The sequence below is a fragment of the Pholcus phalangioides genome, unplaced genomic scaffold (genome assembly GCF_987345545.1).
Source record: "Pholcus phalangioides strain wild (caught in Gottingen) unplaced genomic scaffold, Ppha-v1.0 ptg000019l_1, whole genome shotgun sequence".
NCBI classification, from domain to species: domain Eukaryota; kingdom Metazoa; phylum Arthropoda; class Arachnida; order Araneae; family Pholcidae; genus Pholcus; species Pholcus phalangioides.
In genome coordinates this window covers 3,477,213-3,495,737 of record NW_028301612.1, presented here as the reverse complement: position 1 = coordinate 3,495,737, position 18,525 = coordinate 3,477,213, and the positions used below count along the sequence as shown (strand labels likewise).

Below are 18,525 nucleotides of genomic sequence, written 5' to 3'. Positions count from 1 at the left end.
GATAACTAATTCGAAGTTAATCACTGATTTCACGAATTCATAGATTTATTTATTTTAGAGCAGCGGTTGTCAACCGGTGCTCCGCGGAGCCCAAAGGGCTCCGTGTGCATCTCCCAGGTGACTCGGGGAAAATAAAATAAATCAGTAAATTTGATAGATAGATAAATAAATAAAAAAAGAGGCCTACAAGAGGTTCTGCCATAGAAATTATGTGACACAAAAGGGCTCCTAGAGTCAAACGGAGCTCTGCCGCAGAAATTATATGCTGAAAAGGGCTCCGCGAGTCAAAAAACGTTGAAAACCGCTGTTTTAGAAAAACAAAGTACGAACATGGTTGAAGCCAAGGGTGATCACAACCTTTAGGAGAGTGCGGGCCACTTGATTGGCTTGAAAACGAGTCGCTGGACACTTAAGTTGTGCCGTTGGCCACTTAAGTGATCTGGGAATGTGCCGTGGGACACTTCAGTCGTGTTGAAATGTGCCGTGGGCCACTTGAGTGATCCGGAACTCTGCCGCGGTTAAATTGAGTGATGTATTGAATGATGTGGAACTGCATCACAGGTCTTATGTGATCTGCAAATGTGCCGTGGGTAACTTAATTTATCCGGGATTGTGCCGTGGGTCACTTGAGTGACGTGGAATTGTCCGACAGAACTGTTACGGCTCACGGTAATCTGTACCTGCACCGCAGGTCAATCAAGGGATCTGTTAATGTGCCGCGGGTGACTTAAAAGATCTGTATATGAGCCATGGACCGCTTAAGTGTTTTCGAATTATGCCGCGGTTCACCCTGTAAACATGCCACGGCTCTCTTTAGCTACCTGTAAATGTGCCGCTTAGTTCATTTTTTACAAAATTTGGTTTGAGGTCACGGGCCACATCAGATGTCCCCGAAGGCCATATTTGTCCCGCTGGTCATGGGTTCGTTTAAGCCAGAAGGGTTTCTCAAACTTTTTCCACCCCATGCCTTAATCAACGGCTTCCCATAGCAGTTTTTAATAAAGAATCTCTTCAATAAACCTTTGTCGGGCTGGCGGCACACAGTTTGAGAGCCCCCGGTTTGCGCTTTAAAGTCAGACATTTACATTCACGAATATCATGCAATCCGAGAAGGAAATGTTGCAGAATAATTCTTGAGAAATTCGGGCCTTCTCTCTGTATATAGTAAGTTTAATTTCAAGTCTCGACGGTGACAGCCTTTCATCGTGGTCTTTCCCTGATGTCACGTGATCAGAACCGATTAGGGATTACGTAAAATGCTGAGACTGTCTCGATGTCTTTCCGATTCCCCCAGTGTGTCTCGATGTCTTTCCACCCATGTCCAAATCACACTAGTGATTTCGAATGTATTTTCATTTGTGTTACGAATGCTACCTTTCCACTTTTTTTTCCCCCTCGTTAGTGTTATTCAATATTTGACAGCATAAATAGTAGGTTACCTTCAGAGAGATTTGTGACAGTTTCCGACAAGATACATACACCGACACACATTTGACGGTTTCATTTTTACAGCGGTGTTTTCAATTTACATCTCTGGGTAATATATCATCCATATAATGAAAGTGTTATCTCACATAATCGAAAGTTCCTTTCATTTATAGATATAATTATTTTTGTGTGAGATGCTTAATGATCTGAACAATTACAAATGATAGCAAATAGCCACATGTACCATGTAAATACGCTTTTACTGTATATACTTAATTCATCAGGTTTACTAGCAACCTGGGAAGTCAGGGAAAATGATCGAAGAAAGTCATACAAAGTTTAAAATATTTTGGTAAAAGTCAGGGGGAAATTCTGTGAATGGAGGAAAAAAAAAACGAAACTGCAAAAAAAGATTTGGAATGGTTAAGATTTTGAATTAGAGCCGATCCCGCTTATAACGTTCCCATTTGGAACGTTTTCCCGCTTAGAAAGACTTATTAGGTCTCTTCGCGTTCTCCTAAAGTCATTGTTCCGCTTTTTCGAGGCTCAGTTCGTCCTGGATTGGAGTATGCAGTAGCTAAGGTTTTGGAGACCATACCTACAGACCCCAAAGCAGAATTACCGCTATTACAGAACAATTTGGAAGAATTTTAAGAAAAAGTGCAAAAAACACTATTACCTGAATAGGGATTTTTACCGCAGAACATTTCCAGTTAGCTGAGGGCTCGTCGCAGAATAGTGCTAAATATTCTGCTTTGGCGCCTACAGAGGGACACAGACTTGGTTCGTGGGGGGGGGGGGGTACGCGTGTACTTGTTGGAACACGGGGCTTGAATTATGAAGAGAGACTTCATTTTTTGAAAATGGAGAGATTTGGGAAGAACGTAGATTTTGAAGGGGGATGGGGGTAATGATTGAAGTGTTTAAAGTTTTCAACGAGAAGGAGATAGGCTGGACCATGAGTTATTAATACACCGTCTATCAACTGCTTTGACAAGGGAATACCAGTATCGATTGGTACGGGACAATTCCAGGTTTTCTCTAACAGGGTTGTTAGTAAATGGAATATTTTACTCCCGATGGTAGTAAATTCTAACGCAATTGGCTCGTTTAAAAAGAAATACGATAAGCATGTTGCGATAAATCGAGAAGTTATCCATCCTTAGAATAAGACAACCATGAATATTTTCCATGGGAATGTATTGCATTTTGTGTCACATGTACAGTCTATTCCCGTTTTGACGAATACCGTTATAGTGAAAATCTCGTTTTAACGGAAACTTTTCTGACCCCCACACGAGTTTACATAGAAACAATTTAAAAATCTGGAATTCCTTTACAACGAAATTTCGTTATAACGAAGTGATTTCTCCATTCTCCAGTAGTTCGTTTTTTGGGATTTGTAGTATATGATTACTCATATACTACATGTATAGCTATAGTCTTTAGCTTTTTATAATTACATTTTTAATTGGGTTGCTGTATTTTAGAAATATATGACATGCATATTTGTTATGGACATCTTTTTCTCAGCCACGTCATTGGGCATTTTGTCTGTTGTGGCCTTGTACTGTATTTTCGTGGTCCCAACTCTAAGTATAATTCTAATTAGCATTTCCCGTTTAAAGCTTTTTCCACTGTAATTCTTTTTTCAGGAGTTTCCGTCAGGAAAACTTTTGAGTTTTGGGCAGGGAAAGTCAGAGAAATGATTGAAGATTTTTCTGGGCATCCAATAATTGTATAATACAAATTTGTGCAGTAAAAAAATAATTTTAGCCTCTCTTTATGCATCAGAAGAAAAGCACTTGTAGGAAAATGCTGATGGACGACTTAAACTGAGAACATCGTAATATGAATTCTTGAATGTGACTTCAAATGAAGTTTTACTGAGGTGTCGATACCACACTAGCATGAAATCATATACAAGGACTTTGGGACTTCGGTTTATCCAGGGGGCCTTGTCAAATCCCAGGTGCCAGGTTGCAATAGTGACTAAAAAGTGACATTGGCACCTTTTTTTTTTTTTTTTATGTATGATTACTGAATTTAAGTCTGAGAACAGCACAAAATTAAAAATTATCGGAAATCATGTCAGCGTGTCTGCCAGTATGGAAAGGTCCCCAAATTCGGAAAAGTCACAATGAGCACACTATTCTGGAAAAGAAATACTTGGCGCTTATGTAATTTGGCTTTTGCCTAAATATTTTTTTATTTGTCATGCCATGGTTTATACCGCAGTGCTCCTTAAAAAAAGCTTGAAAATGACTGATCTAGGGGAGAAGTTACACTCCCATATACGGTACTAATGCCTTTAGGAACTGGCAATATCATGATAACCTGTAAACTGGAATGTTGATGATAAAAAATTTAATTCTGAACGTGAAAAAATTATTTTCATTACTCATGAATGTTGTTTTCATTTTGCTTTCATTGAGAATGAAAACAAAATTACCAAGCTAATAGACCTATATAGAGAGAAACGATGCCACTCTCCGCTGTTCATACGAAGTACGAAAGCCTGGATAACCAAGCGGACCAGATAGCTCATGTAGCCCACGACACGTTTCCAAATCAATGGAGTGACCCGCGTTCCCAGTAGGTTGAGCAGCATTGGCGTATACTATAGTTCCACTCCATGAGCAACTCATACTTCAGGAATTTCTAACCGATTAGAAATTCATATTTTACAGACGCCATCGATAATAATATACAAATAGCAAACCGAATGCTTCCTTAGGAAAATAAATAAATAAACATTTTTTTTTTCCGATGTTCAAGCACGAAGTCATTAATTTTCTGCGAAAGACGGAACAATCTCTGACAGTCGTATCTCGAAGACTCTTGTCTACGTTACAGATGACTAATTTCTTTCCATAAGAAGGAATCCTCGTCGAACATTTACGTGACGATACACGTAAAAAATTCCATGTCCCAAAAGAAGTAATTTCCAAGCAGTTCATAGAAAAAAAAACACACACATTGAGAAACAAAAAAGAAGTTCTCTCTCTACCCCATGTATCAGGATTTAAAACAAGGACTCTCCGATAAAGTTTGATAAGCAAAAAAAAAAAGTGGCAAATACGTGATGTCCATGTCGAATTTACGCAGAATATTTGGCTTGTACCTGTAACAGAAAAGGAAAAAAAAAAAAGGAGAGATTATTTCACCTTAAGTCTGTGATATTTTGATGACCTAGCGAAATGGAAGCGAGAAAAAAGAATTCAGCCTGGAGCTGTGGAAAAAACAGAGTTTGACATGCCTAACGACAACTTGTAAGTCGCAAATGCCAATAAAGAAAAAATAGAAAAGCAACAAGTAAAAAGGGTTAAACTAATTCGAGTTAACGTTGGAATCATGATGTTACGTGTACATACTTAGAATCGTGTTTTTTGTAACCTGAAGGAAAAAAAGAGATACGAGCCTAATAAGCGCCAACTATTCCACAAAATAACTGATTTTAAACGAACCGTGAATAATCCTCTCTTTTCTTCGCCGCGAGATAAACAAGAACATCGCGATGTTCTTGAGATGTAATATCTGGTCGCAGAAAGAATATTTTCCGGTCTGTAAAAATAACAACAAATAAAGGAGGAAGGAATACTGCGTTTTCTCTGTTTGTGTGTGTCCAGAATACGCATTAACTCGATTTCGTCACTGCCGACGAGATTATTTTCAGTGTTGTCGGTAATTGAACTGTTTTCTGGAGGTATGACTCGAGACAACATTTTTCCGATATCCTCGTGCTTCGACTGCTTTATTTACTACGAAGATGGAAATGTACGCTTATCTCTTAGAATAGTCCAGGTCTCGGATCGAGCACGGGGTTCTCTTCAAATCGGCACCTACCATATTATTTTATACAGAGTATATTTGACAACTGTATTTATGAGACGAGCTGTTTTAACGGAAGGAATGTGAGAGACCCTGCTGGTTATATTTTACAAGTTTAGGAAAGGAAGCAGCCAAAAGATACAAGATACAGATACAATAGCAGGGATTGGACAAGTCTATTGCCCACCATGCAAGCTGTCGAATAATTATTGCAAGCTCGTGAGAATTATTGGATACGTTCTCATACTTGTACACGATTGCAAAAACAGTGGTTCCCATTACTTTTGCAATTATGTACGAATTTGAGAACCAATATCCAATAATTCTCACGAGCTTGAAATAATTAGTCGACAGATTGAGAACACCCAAGGCATGTAAAAATGTTCACCGGGGGTATATTTTTTCAAACCACGTGCCAGACGATGCATTATAGAATTTTGACTTGGGCTTGCATGTAATTATTTTGGAGATTTGTTCTAGCCTTGGTTTGAGGTTATTGTTGTTTGAACGAACACTCCGAAAACTATTGTTAACCCCTTCTCTATGGTTCACCTTCACAAAAAGTATTTCCTTACTTTTATATTCCTTACTTACATGTTACTGCCAAAGGACGAAGTGCGGCCAATTCAATTCGCGAATTGGCCATGAGTTACGGCCAAAGTCCGAGTTGCAGAATTGATTGAGACTTTGGCCGGCCATTTCATGAAGTTGCCGGAGATCTCTGGCCAAAGCTCGATGTGATGATGTAAGACGGCCCATCAGGAGCCAAATCCATTTGGTTTTTTTATCGCCAACTTGCAATACATGTCTCTATATCGCAGCTGCATTGGATTAGCTCCATGTGACGAGAGAGGAAGAAAAACAGTGAAATTTGAGAGAAAAGACTTAAAAATAATAGTTCTTATAATAGACTTAAAAATAGTTCTTCTGCCAAATTTTGGAGAGAAAAAAATTGATTACCACATCGTGACTGCGGTTCGATGGGTTACCATGACTGACGTAGACATACAGTAATTATCCCGAAAAAATACTCTCAACTTGACGATGATCCCGAATTATGTCTGTCGTTATCGGACTTTGGCCAGGGATCATCGGCCACTTCGCAAACTAGATACTGGGGGTCAATATTTAACGAAAATGGACAATCAGCGAAGTGGCCGTTTTCTGGCTTTGGCAGTAACGTGTACATATTGAGCTAAATGTTCGCGTCACCGCACAGCCGTATGAGTTCAACAACCAACTTACTCTGTTCGAACGATAACAAAAAAAAAACTGTCAATTATATTTTTTGGTTACAGAATGTCACAAAAATTTCTCAAAGATAACTTTATTGCAGGTTCATCGTCACTCTTGTTGAAAATTGAAAAAAAAATGTTGAAAAAAAAAAGTAACACTTTTTTTTGCTTTCTTTCTTGCGTTTAAGCAGCAGGTTTCTACGTAAGAGAATCACCCTCTGATTAGAACATGAACAGAAGAAAGAAGAAAGAGGCTCCCCCTGGTGTTATTCGTTATTTTTAATCTAATGTTTCAATAACTCAAAGGTTCGTAGCCTCGCCCGTGAGACCTGACAAGGGTGTTAATTAATACGTCTTCCAAGTAATCGGCTTAATCTCTCGCAGCTTCTGCCGCCGCTTCTTTTTGATTCATTGGACGGGTTCCTTCGACTTTTCTTTTCTCCCAAGAAGTAACCTGAAGTCTCCTTGTTTTTCATTCTTTTATGCATCAATTTCTGTTTTTTTTTTTTGTTGTTTTAAAACTGTTCCCACTCACGACCTATTCGAAAAGAAAATTACCTTTGAGTTTTTTTCACTGTCTATTTCATCGATGAAATTTCTCTTAAACCGGGAAATACGTAAATGATTATTTCTAATATTAACGTGCGATACTCGTATCTGTATTTCTGATGAGAAGTAGGCCTGAGTTGTGTCTCGAGTTTTCAAAATACATTCGATCTCGGTTAAAAGCAGGGGTTCTTAACCCATAGGGTCCCGATCCAAACTCGTGATTTTCAGGGGCCCGCGAGATGGGTTGTATGAATCCGCGTACAGCCAGGGGCTTTTTGAGTTTTCTGAGCTATGGGTCACGATCCAACCTTGATTGAATCAGGGCTTCATAGACGAGTTGTACACTTCCCAACTTCGAGGCGCGAATGTGGGCCTGTCTCCCCGTTAAAAGATCTCGCCACAGAGAGCGGCAACAAGCCTACTACAATCATTCAATCATTACACTTCACTCGTAGCCACCTCGTTGGGCATTTTGCCTGTTGTGGCGTTGTATTTGTAGTTAGAGAAATTGATGGCTCTTGGAAGCACCACACACACACACAACAAGCATTACACAGAAACAAACTTCACGTCAGGTTTGCTACACACAGGGTTACAACCCGTCCTCCAAAAGTCCTCCTTTAGGAGGAACATGTCTTCTTTTTTTTTATGTCATTTCAAGCGTCCTCCTTATTTTCCGGAAAATTTGTCTTTTTGTCCTCCTTTCCAGGTTTCCAGTTCATTTCTTCTGGGCAAATTTTTCGTGTTCTCTCCACACTTTGAAACATATATTTCTTCATTGATGCGAGTACTTTTTTGTGTGTTCTTCCCACAGGCATTCAACAATAACCGTCAAAATTCCCAGAATTTTTCTGTTTCTGCTTTTTTTTTAGCGGTTCTGTTTTAAAGTTGGGAAAAATTATTTTTGTGGCTGGTTTTATATTAGTCGCGGCTGAAATGTTAAGAACCCAGGGCGAAAGCCTAACATTTGCTTTTATTAACCGTTGCTTATGGAATGCGTTGAAGAACAAAAATGAGAAAATTAATTAATCATTAAATGACATCATGAAAGTCGATAACACGCCATTTACCAATTGCATATGAAATTACAGAGAAATCTAAATATTCTGCGGACGAAGAAAAAAGCATACCGTCGTTGAGGGGTAGATCATCGTAATGCGGAGAGATATAGCACCATTATCATCTTCTAAATCAGCGTTGTTAGTACCAACAGGAAAATGCACTTACGTGCAGGGCTTGACGAATCCCAGGCGCCAGGTCACCATCGTGAATAAAAAAAAATTGGTATTGGCTCCTATTTTTTTGTGTATGATAATTGAATTGAAGCCTAGGGGAAGCACACAAAATCATCTGAAATTACGCCAACATGTCTGTTAGCACTGAAACGGGGGTCCTTTCCGCGGAAAAGTAAAAAAATACAACACTATATTAGACCTATTTGTTGGCAATAATAATAATAATTTGGCGCCTATGAAATTTTCTGGTGCTTAAATTTTTTTCAGATTTTTCAAGCCTTGCTATTAATAAACAGTCGGCGCTTGCTATGACGACACTTTTCGTCCCGTCGAAAACGGACGTTATATTGGGAGGACCGTTATATCAAAATTAAAACATATGATATTCGTTCTATAAAAAAATTTGGGACTTATCCTACCGGTCGTTGTAATGGAACGATCGCTATAACGTGGGGTATATATATATATATTTAATTAAATAGTTAATTAATGAAATTGAGTTGGCGATACCATCAGATGCTTTCGGAACAACAAAAATGAGAGAGATTTTAAAAAATATAGTGGAAAAATATCGTTACAGAGAAATTTATTGTTATATCGACTAACGTTGCAGCGAGGTTTCACCGCATATTTCCAGTATAACATCGATTTTCAGTTAGAGCATACATTATTGATTCACATCAATCCAGTAGGCCTATTCTTCGAACTTTTGAAAACCGCGGACTGGTGTTGAACATTTTCGCAAACCGGCGGAAACCTGAGAAATGATTTGCGGACCGGCAATAAATAAATAAATTCGAGCAGTCAATCTCTCTCTCTCTCTCTCTCTCTCTCTCTCTCCTACTTATAACGTTTTTCTGCTCAGTACGACTTAATTTCGTGCTCCAAACTCTCTCATTAAGATTTGCTGGTTTTACCCGCTTACAGCATTTTTTCATGACTGCTTTTTCAAAAAAAAAACAACATCGTAAGCAGGATTCACTTTGGCACAAATAATTTGCGGACCAGGATCGAGCATCTATTTAGGCTTTGGAGGCCAAGGGATGCTCTCCGAAACGTTCTGTTTTAAGCCAATGTCAGGATGTTGTTCCCCCCTGATTAGAGCCCTAGACATTGGCTACGACTTTTTTAATTTTTGAATTCTTCGATTTTTTTCACTCTAAAGTTTGGAAATTTTCAATTTCCTATTCATTTTAAAAATGTTTTTTCAACAATTTTAACAGTTTGTTTTCAGTTTAACAATGTTTTTTCACTACACTGTATACAGTATTACAGCTGCCTATGGCGCTGGTATTGGCGAGTTTCGACAAAAATCAATTTTTCATAATGTACATTTTTCTATATATTGCGAAATGGCAAAAATAAATAATGAAAGTAATTTTCGGACTAGCAAAAAATAAGTAAATATGAATCATTTGCGAACCAGCAAAAAGACCGTCAAAAATAAATAAATAGGAGTTAAAAAAAAGAGTATTTTACGGATCAGCAAAAAATAAGTGAATAAGAAAAAAATGCATAAAGTAGCAGTAATTTATACGGACCGGCAAAATATAAGTACACATTAGAAGAATTTGCGGACCGAAATAAATAAGTAAGTGAGTAGGAAGAATAATTCGCAGACCCGCTGACGGTTAAGACAGAAATAAAGGCTAATTGTAGATACGGTATAACATTTAAAATTAAATCTGTATAAAATAATGAGTAGCTACATGAGTCGAAATGAGCGAAACTTTTCACGGACCATGTACCAGCGACTGGTTGAAGAGCACTGCATTAATCCATTTAATCCTCGGTGCAAGAGATTCCGCCTCTTACGCAACAACATTCATATTTCGCGTGTCGTAACTTGCGAATCTGGTACACATTGAGTTTCACGTGAGAGATTTTATAGAAGGGAAAATAAAAGTTAATAAAATTTATAGATACAGTCGAATCCCGTTTTAACGAATACCGTTATACTCGCTTTAACGAACACTTTTCTAACCCTACAGATAAGAACCATGCAAAAACATGGAATTCCTTTACGAAATTTCAATTTAACGAAGTGATTTCTCCGGTCTCTTGGAGTTCGCTATAACGGGATTCGACTGTATATATACTAATCACTGGGCATTTCTCTACACAGTTTTAAAAGTAGAAGAAAATAGGAAAATCCTTCTTTTTTTCCAAATAAACCTGCTTATACATCCGATATTGATTTTTATTTGATTTCTTTAGGGTCTGATGACCGGGCAGCACCCGCACATCCCGTATCCATCACCAGCGAGCAGCATGCCGGCGGTCGACACCCTGGTGGCAGCACAGCAACAGCCAGCAGCACCTGCAGTTTACCCGATAGGATACGACGCCCGACTGCTGAGTTCGACAGCGACTTACCCGCCACCGCGGCTATCCGTGGCCGACTTGTACGCAGGCGCTTACCCGGATCCAGCAGCCGCTGCCACGGCCGGTTACATGGCTGGCCTGGCCCCTAGTCATCCGGCAATGCTTTATCCGGCCGCTTTGGTAAGAACATAAATGAAACATAAAAAAGTGAATTATCATTATTATTATTTCTTTCGAATGATCTAATCGGCCTAGTTTAATCTGCGGATGATTTCAACCGATTAAGTCGCCATCACTTTTTCTTCCTCGGGTGCAATGTGCTCCTAATGCAGTGCCTCTTAACATTTTCTTGCCCATGTGCCCCCTTTTGGACCAAATTTTCTACTCTTTGCCCCCTTCCATTCAGGAACAAAATTTACTTACTGAATTCATTTTTTGATTAAATTTAAAGTGGACGAGGGCACGGCCCGGGCGTCTCAAGTGCAGATGGGGCATCATGTTAATGAGATCTGGGGTTACAGCTTTTGAGGGTAAGTATGTTAATCAATAGGCAGATACGTATAGCCAGGTACGGGCCCCCCAAAAAATAACTTAGTTCGGGAGCCTATCTGTGCCCTGCATTGGACTCTTCCTGTGAGGAGTTCTATTCAGATCATTATGGGTCCCGAGCCTCTGGGTACTCATATACTTTGGGTACTATGGGGGGAAATAGATCTTACATACTTATTTACTTTCGAAAATCTTTGCATCAGATCTTCTTTGTAGGCCCTATTGAGGCCTCGTAGAATGATCAGATGGGCCCATCTTTAAGATGGTGCTAGTTCTATGGGCGATTCCGCTGGATTCTGAAATTGGTGTCACTTTTCCTCATCATATTCCATATTAAAATTTTATTAACATAAATCTGAAATTTTTATTCCACGCCTGCCTATATCCCTCTCAGATACGTGTCATGGCTCCTAACCTGCGTTAGAAGCCTCCCTAGAATTTTAGAAACTCGGGGGTTGAGGGGAGAGTACAAGGCTTTAGGTCAGGGCTTGACAAAGCCCAGGCACCATGGCGACTAAATAACTGGTATAGGCACCCATATTTAAAATTTAACTCTTGTAGTTATTAAATTCTGAGTCTGAGAACAGCACAAAATTTTTGGAGTTATATCTGCATATTCACCAACAGTGCCGTAACTAGGTTTTTTTTTTTGAAGGGATGACAGATTTTACTGCCCTCTCCCGTGTGAAATGTTCTTAGTTTCCCCACCCCCCCCCTTAAAATTTGTCACCCGGGGCAGTTGCCCCCCCCCCTTTGCACCCTCCCCCACTATAGTCTCGGCCCTGTCTGCCGACATGAAAGACGGTCATTACTCTCTCGAATAGTCAAAAGAAACATTATTTTCTTGGATAAAAACATTTTTTCTCCCATGAAATTGTTCTTGTGTCTAGATCTATTTTTTGCGATTTGTCAAGTCGTGCCTTAGGCTGAGAACCGCTGTTCTAACGGATGGGCCAATAAGATCTATCCACACCTACAGAGATGTGAATGAAAACTCATTTATTCTCAAATTTTTTGTTTATTTTCAAATTAATTCTCACTTCACTGATTTCTTTATTTTGAGCAGTTTTACTAAGCGCTTAAATATATATACTTTTGTATTATAAAGGCCCACAAAATATTCGGGGCTCCAGGACTAGTTAGACGGGCCCAAAACAGTCCAACTAATATCGAAAAATGATACTTAGAACCGATCCATTAAGCATCTCAATCGGTGTTACTTGATCATTTAATATATGATTATAGAAACGAATTAAGGTTCGAATGCCATGTTCGAATGCGTCGAGTCGGTATTAAATGAAACCGTGCTACTTGTCGGAATGGACATGATTAATTGCCGCGCTTTCCTCTTCTATATTTCCCGTCGTAATTAATTGATTCCATATTAATACATCGTTTCCTTTTTTTTCTTTATATTCGTAGACGGCCGGTTATGACCTGAAGGATCCGAGGACGGCGTGGGCCGCTCTACCTCAAGCCGCGGGTTATCACTGCGACCCCACCTTGGCCGCATACGGAGCCTACGGCGACAGGTAATAATGATGATAATGTAATAATAATAGTATGTATTATATATATGTGTGTATGTACAAATGTGCAACACGTATATTTTGATTTCGCTTTACAAATTTTTTTGTGTTATTAAGTCGTAATATTTGATTTTTATTTTCGTCTCAAGATAATTCATCACATAATATATATATATATATATATAATATATATATATTATGTTCTTGTTTTCACTTTCTCAATCGGTTTCTTCATGTATGTGCCTACTGAGTTTGTAATAAGGTTACGTTTGATACGCGATACAAAAAGTACACGGGGGCCCTTTGTCAGAGGCCCGACATTGATTTGATGGGACCCGGGGCAAAGCAAGTATTTGCCGCCGCCCCTATATTGTCGAAGATGTATTTATTGTATGTCAGAAAATACATGTTGTTTGTCAAGACATTACAAATACAAAAGCCACAACAGATGAATAGCCCGACGAGGTGTCTGGAAAAAGATGCCCATAAAGAATATGGATATCAAAAATATAAGTAAAATACAGCAACGTAATATAAAATCATGTATCTCGAAAATAATTAATGATATATAATATACTGCCCATGAAAAAAGGTTATGGTTGTCTTATATGTATCTAAGTATGTACAGCTTCTCGATTCATCCCAATATGTTTATAAGGTAAAAAAAAAAATAATTCCGTACTTTCCATTCTGGACATTATTCTCGTGAGGGTCAATTTGCATTCTTTTGCGCATGCGCAGTTTCTCGGTTAGATTATCTTATTGCATGGACCTTAAAACAAAACCAAGAACGCGAATGCGTACATTTTTTTTACGGTGTCGATCCTGTTCATATTTTCAGGTGGATTTGCATAATCACTTATGCAAAGATCTGTGAACTTCCAGACACCGAACTTCAGAAAGGTATATTACAACGTAACACGAACATTCAGGCATCTCTCTGCCACTTTCATAGTCTTACGGCACTTCGCAAATGCAAAACACACACAAAACTCTAGATATAAGAACGTTAAAGCGCCATACACAACCGCAACACTTTCCGGGCCGAAATGCAGGCGCCTAATGTGCACAGGCACCATTCGGTAATGGTTGATTTTTGAACGGGTTCGATTTATAGATCACGTTATACAGTCGGTCCCACATAATAGGATATAACGATTCCAGCACACAATATCCTATCAAGCGAGGAACAATTCAACTGTCAATTTACAACGTTATTATAGATTTTATATTACAAACTGACGAAGGATCAATATATCAATATTAATGAAGCTTCTCGGAGAAATCAGGCATCAAAAATGAAATGAAAATTATATTTAGTTACAATAGCTGAAGATTTTTGTTTTCCATTTGGAAAGTTAGCGCCATCTATTGTCTCAACAGAGAATAAAAATAAAATAATTAAATGTATGTATGAAGACAACTTTTGAATACTTAAGAGGCCAGTAGCTTACTTACTCTCAAATATCTTTTTTTTAATCTTGGTAATATAGTCTTATAATTTTCCATTAATTCTAAGTTTTTGATTCAGTAAAAGCGTTATGTGTATAGTGGTTGACGTGTGAAGCGTAATATTCGATTAAGCGGCAGAAAAATAATTGGAATGATCATATTATTTATTTTTTTTTTTATTGAACAAACAGCACAATTGACAAAACAGACAAAAAAAAAAAAAAAAAAAAAAAAAATTAAACAAACACTTTTCGACCCAAAGGGATATAAGAAACCTTCCATGGGTCGTATTGATACATTACATAAAGAATTTCTGGCAACATACATAGATATATTTTACTACAATTGCTGCATTCAAGTCACACCAACTATATTACCTTAAAAGTTAAACTATAGTCTGATATGTCGAAATACAGATATATTTTCTTACACAACAAAAATATAAACAAATTTTATTCCTTATATCATTTGCAATTGCATTAACTATCGAACGAAACGAACCGCTCCATATCTGCTATTTCCAGTATACGGTCCTTTATAGTCTTTTTAAACATATAAAATGATTGCTGTTGTCTAATAATATCATCAAATTCTCTACATATTCTTGGAGCAAGAAAACATATTGATTTTTTGAAAATTGTTTTTTTAGGTAATGGTATTTGATATAAATATTGTGATCTCATAGTTCTTTGTATATTCACTCTGGGATACCAATCAGGATTCTTATAGATGTATACTAAAACTTTATACAGATAAAGTTGCCGTATATTAAATTGGATCAATGATACTTTATTTTGTGCAGAACTGTTAGTTTGTATAATGTCACGTCGCAAACAGTCATAAAGATTATCAATAGTATGGATTGAATTTTTATATGTTCCCCCCCAAACTTGTAGTCCATATAAAATATGTGGGAACACCCATGCAAAAAATACTTCTTTCAAACTTTGGTGTGAGATGATAGCCTTTAATTTATACGTCATTGCTGTGATTGCTCGTAATTTATTAACAACTTGATCAGTATGATCTGTTTTCACCTTTGATCAGCGAGCACCTTTAACATTGCCTCTATGTGAGAAATTTTAGTGCCGTAGGATTTTATCCGTTTAAGCGGGGCATGGGCGGAGATACGGGAGGCGTCAATCATGGAGTCAACTGATCTAATGTATATTAATTGGCCTCATCATCATCATGCCCGCCCGCTTTCATTGTCATGCGCCGACTGTAGTCAGTTTTAACATTCTATAGAACTTTTAAATAAGTACAAGATATACGGAAGACTGGATGTTGTGAAGATATTTATTATTTGAGATGTTAATTTTTTAAGGGAGGAAAAAAACTCATCTCTGCCTCTACCGGGAGTCGAACCCGGGTCCCTCGATTGCCGGACGAGTGCTCTGACCACTAAGCTACAGAGGAGACAGAGATTTTCCTTAGCTAGAGCGTATATGTGCCGAACGGAACCGTGCAATGGACGGTGAACCGATCAGCTAATAGCTCATGGCCGACGAGCCACCAGATGGCTATATATATGACATGAATGTCGCTCTCCACTTGTTAATACAAGATATATACGCTCCGTTCGGCACATATACGCTCTAGCGAAGGAAAATCTCTTTCTTCTCTGCAGCTTAGTGGCCAGAGCACTCGTCCGGCAATCGAGGGACCCGGGTTCGACTCCCGGCAGAGATGAGTTTTTTTCCTCCCTTAAAAAATTAACGTCTCAAATAATAAATATCTTCACAACACCCAGTCTTCCGTATATCTTGTATTAACAAGTAGAGAGCGACATTCATGTCATTTTAAATAAGTATTCCCGTGAAATCATAAGTTTAATAATTCTTCAACAGAGATTTTATGGCACAGAAGATTTTAAGTGACTGACTCTTGGTGCTATAAAAACTCTATAAAAATATTCTAAAAATGTTATATAAATGCTTGTATATATATATTCAGGTACGATCCACTCGACAGCGAAGCCAGGCGTAGGAACGCGACGAGGGAGACGACGAGCACTCTGAAGGCCTGGCTGAACGAGCACCGGAAGAACCCGTACCCGACAAAAGGCGAGAAGATCATGCTGGCCATAATCACCAAGATGACGCTCACGCAAGTGTCCACCTGGTTCGCCAACGCCAGGAGGAGGCTCAAGAAAGAGAACAAGATGACTTGGGAACCCAGGAACAAGACCGCCGATGACCTGGACGATGTGTCCATAGACGAAGACGAGGGCAAAAAGGACGATGACGACGACGATCGCGATTTCAAGTCTGACGAAGAGAACAACTCCGGTAAGTGTTATTCAGCATCCTCTTTTTGGTAGGTGCAAAATAATGAATACTGCTGTGTTTCTAGTTCTCCCGAACAAAATTACTGTTCCATTCAAATAAGACTGGTCATTTCCAGAGCCGCCTTTTTGTGCGGCAGGTGCGGTCGCACCGGGCCCCGCGGTTTAGGGGGGGGGGCTGTACTCGCGGTAGTAGAAGCGAAAAAATTTATGCATGATATGAAATACATTTTCAATTGGGAATTTTTCTCTCATTAAGTCTGGGATTTTTACTCTAATTAATTCTGAGTATTTATCTCAATTATGAGTTTTTTCACTCATCAATTAAGAATTTCCATCAATTCTGGGATGTTTTCTTTCATTGATGCTGAATTTTCATCAATTCTGGGTTTTTTTTCTCTCATTTATTCTGAATTTTCATCAATGCTTGTGGATTGTGTTCTTGGATTAATTCTGAACTCTCATTTGTGAGTAAATATTTTCCAGCATTCCTGTATATTCTGTGATAATGCATGGATCTTTGGATGCCGATTCCCCTCTTCTCTCATAAAATATTTTTACAATCTTAGCTAAATTGTCCCGAAATTATTTTCGCACCGGACCCCGCGTCTGATAATTGCGGCCCTGGTCCCTCTCTCTCTCTCATTTCCCTCTCATTCTCAATAAGTATTAAGATGAGAGGAAGATGAAGAAGATGTAAGAGGATGAAGGCAAAAGTTTTGCAATATTTGCTTTCAATGGTGATTCTCAAAGTATGTGTCGCATTCCTAGGGGCTTTACCGAACTGTCGAAGACGTGGTGCTGTCCCGAGGGTACTGATGCACTCCAAAATAATAATTAGTAGTAATCAGCCTTTTTTCACGCAATTGTCATGAGAGCGTCTAGAGTATATGACCCTTTAGAGCAAATCCTTGCTAAGTAAGAAAAGGAAGGCATTATTTGCATGTTATCGGCAAAGTGATGGCCAAATAATGTCACTGGGAAAACGATGTCTCTGCCTAAGACCACTAATTTAAATTCCATCAATTTCATTGATTTCTAAAATCGCCTTTGGAATACTTACAGGTCACCGTTGCATTTTCGTAAATGCAACGTAATAGTAAAAGTAAACATTACTTAAGCGACCCTCGAAGCATTTGCAGTTCATATTTGAGTGAACCGCGCCACATTTAAACGGCACTTGAGTCATCTGTGGCAAACTTAGTCCAGTGGTAAAGTTTTGGCGTTCATTCATTCAGCATATTTACATATCCCTGAAGGGACCCCGAGGCACGGATCCTAAAAATTTTAGGAGACCCCTCCCCCTCCGTTTTAGAATCACGATTTCCATTGGCTGAAGAGCGAGACCTGAAAACCGACTCGAAAATTCCAATAGGAGAAGCAAATGCCACATTCGCGATCTTTAAAAAGAAAACAAATCTTAATTGAAACATGGATCGTTTTTTTTTTCCATAAAAGAAGAATGAAACCTCTTGTTATCATGTTGGATCTTGGTGGCATGTCCGCGTAGCGTAATGAAGCGGATCGAGACAAAAGCCCAATACATCAAAGGCGAGAGAACAAACAGTAGCTCATAAATAACACGAGATGCAAATCTCTCACAACGAGTTATTATTGCTATTATTGATAGCACTTTTCGTGTTAGGTTCTCGAGGTTTCACTTCTTTTTTTGATTCCTCCCCCCCCCCCCCCCCCCCTGTATTATATTATAATATTGTCGTTTGTATTTTACAATCAAGAGATAAGAAAAGGCCTAACTAGTTAATGCCAATCAAGAATGTGAATACGTGTCTCACTTCAATTACGTTGGTTTCTCCGTCGCATGAAACATTCTCTCAGGATATGAGTAATTAATAACGACGACGACGACCTTCGTACGAGTAATTACTACAAGGCAAAAGCTTGTTTTGAAGGTGTAAATTTGGACTAAAACATGCGTTAGTTTCGTGTTTTCTCCGGTAGTTATCTTTTTGAGATAAATCTCGTACTCACCGTGGTATGCGTTTTTCTTTCCCGTGGAAATTCCGAGAAATTTTACGCGCCAACAAGTTTTCTGATTACATTAGTTACGCGTTTTCCTCATCAAGTATCGCTTGTTGTTCTAC

General features: G+C 38.6%; 1 protein-coding gene across 1 annotated transcript in view; it reads left to right on the top strand.

Annotated features, from left to right (window-relative positions):
* LOC149071126 (uncharacterized) overlaps positions 1 to 18,525 on the top strand; it is a 36,944-nt gene that overhangs the window by 5,977 nt on the left and 12,442 nt on the right. The window contains exons 2-4 of the mRNA XM_089248241.1: positions 10,496 to 10,783; positions 12,575 to 12,684; positions 16,090 to 16,424. Of these exons, the coding sequence (XP_089104367.1) occupies positions 10,496 to 10,783; positions 12,575 to 12,684; positions 16,090 to 16,424 (733 nt within the window). The remainder of the gene's footprint in view (positions 1 to 10,495; positions 10,784 to 12,574; positions 12,685 to 16,089; positions 16,425 to 18,525) is intronic.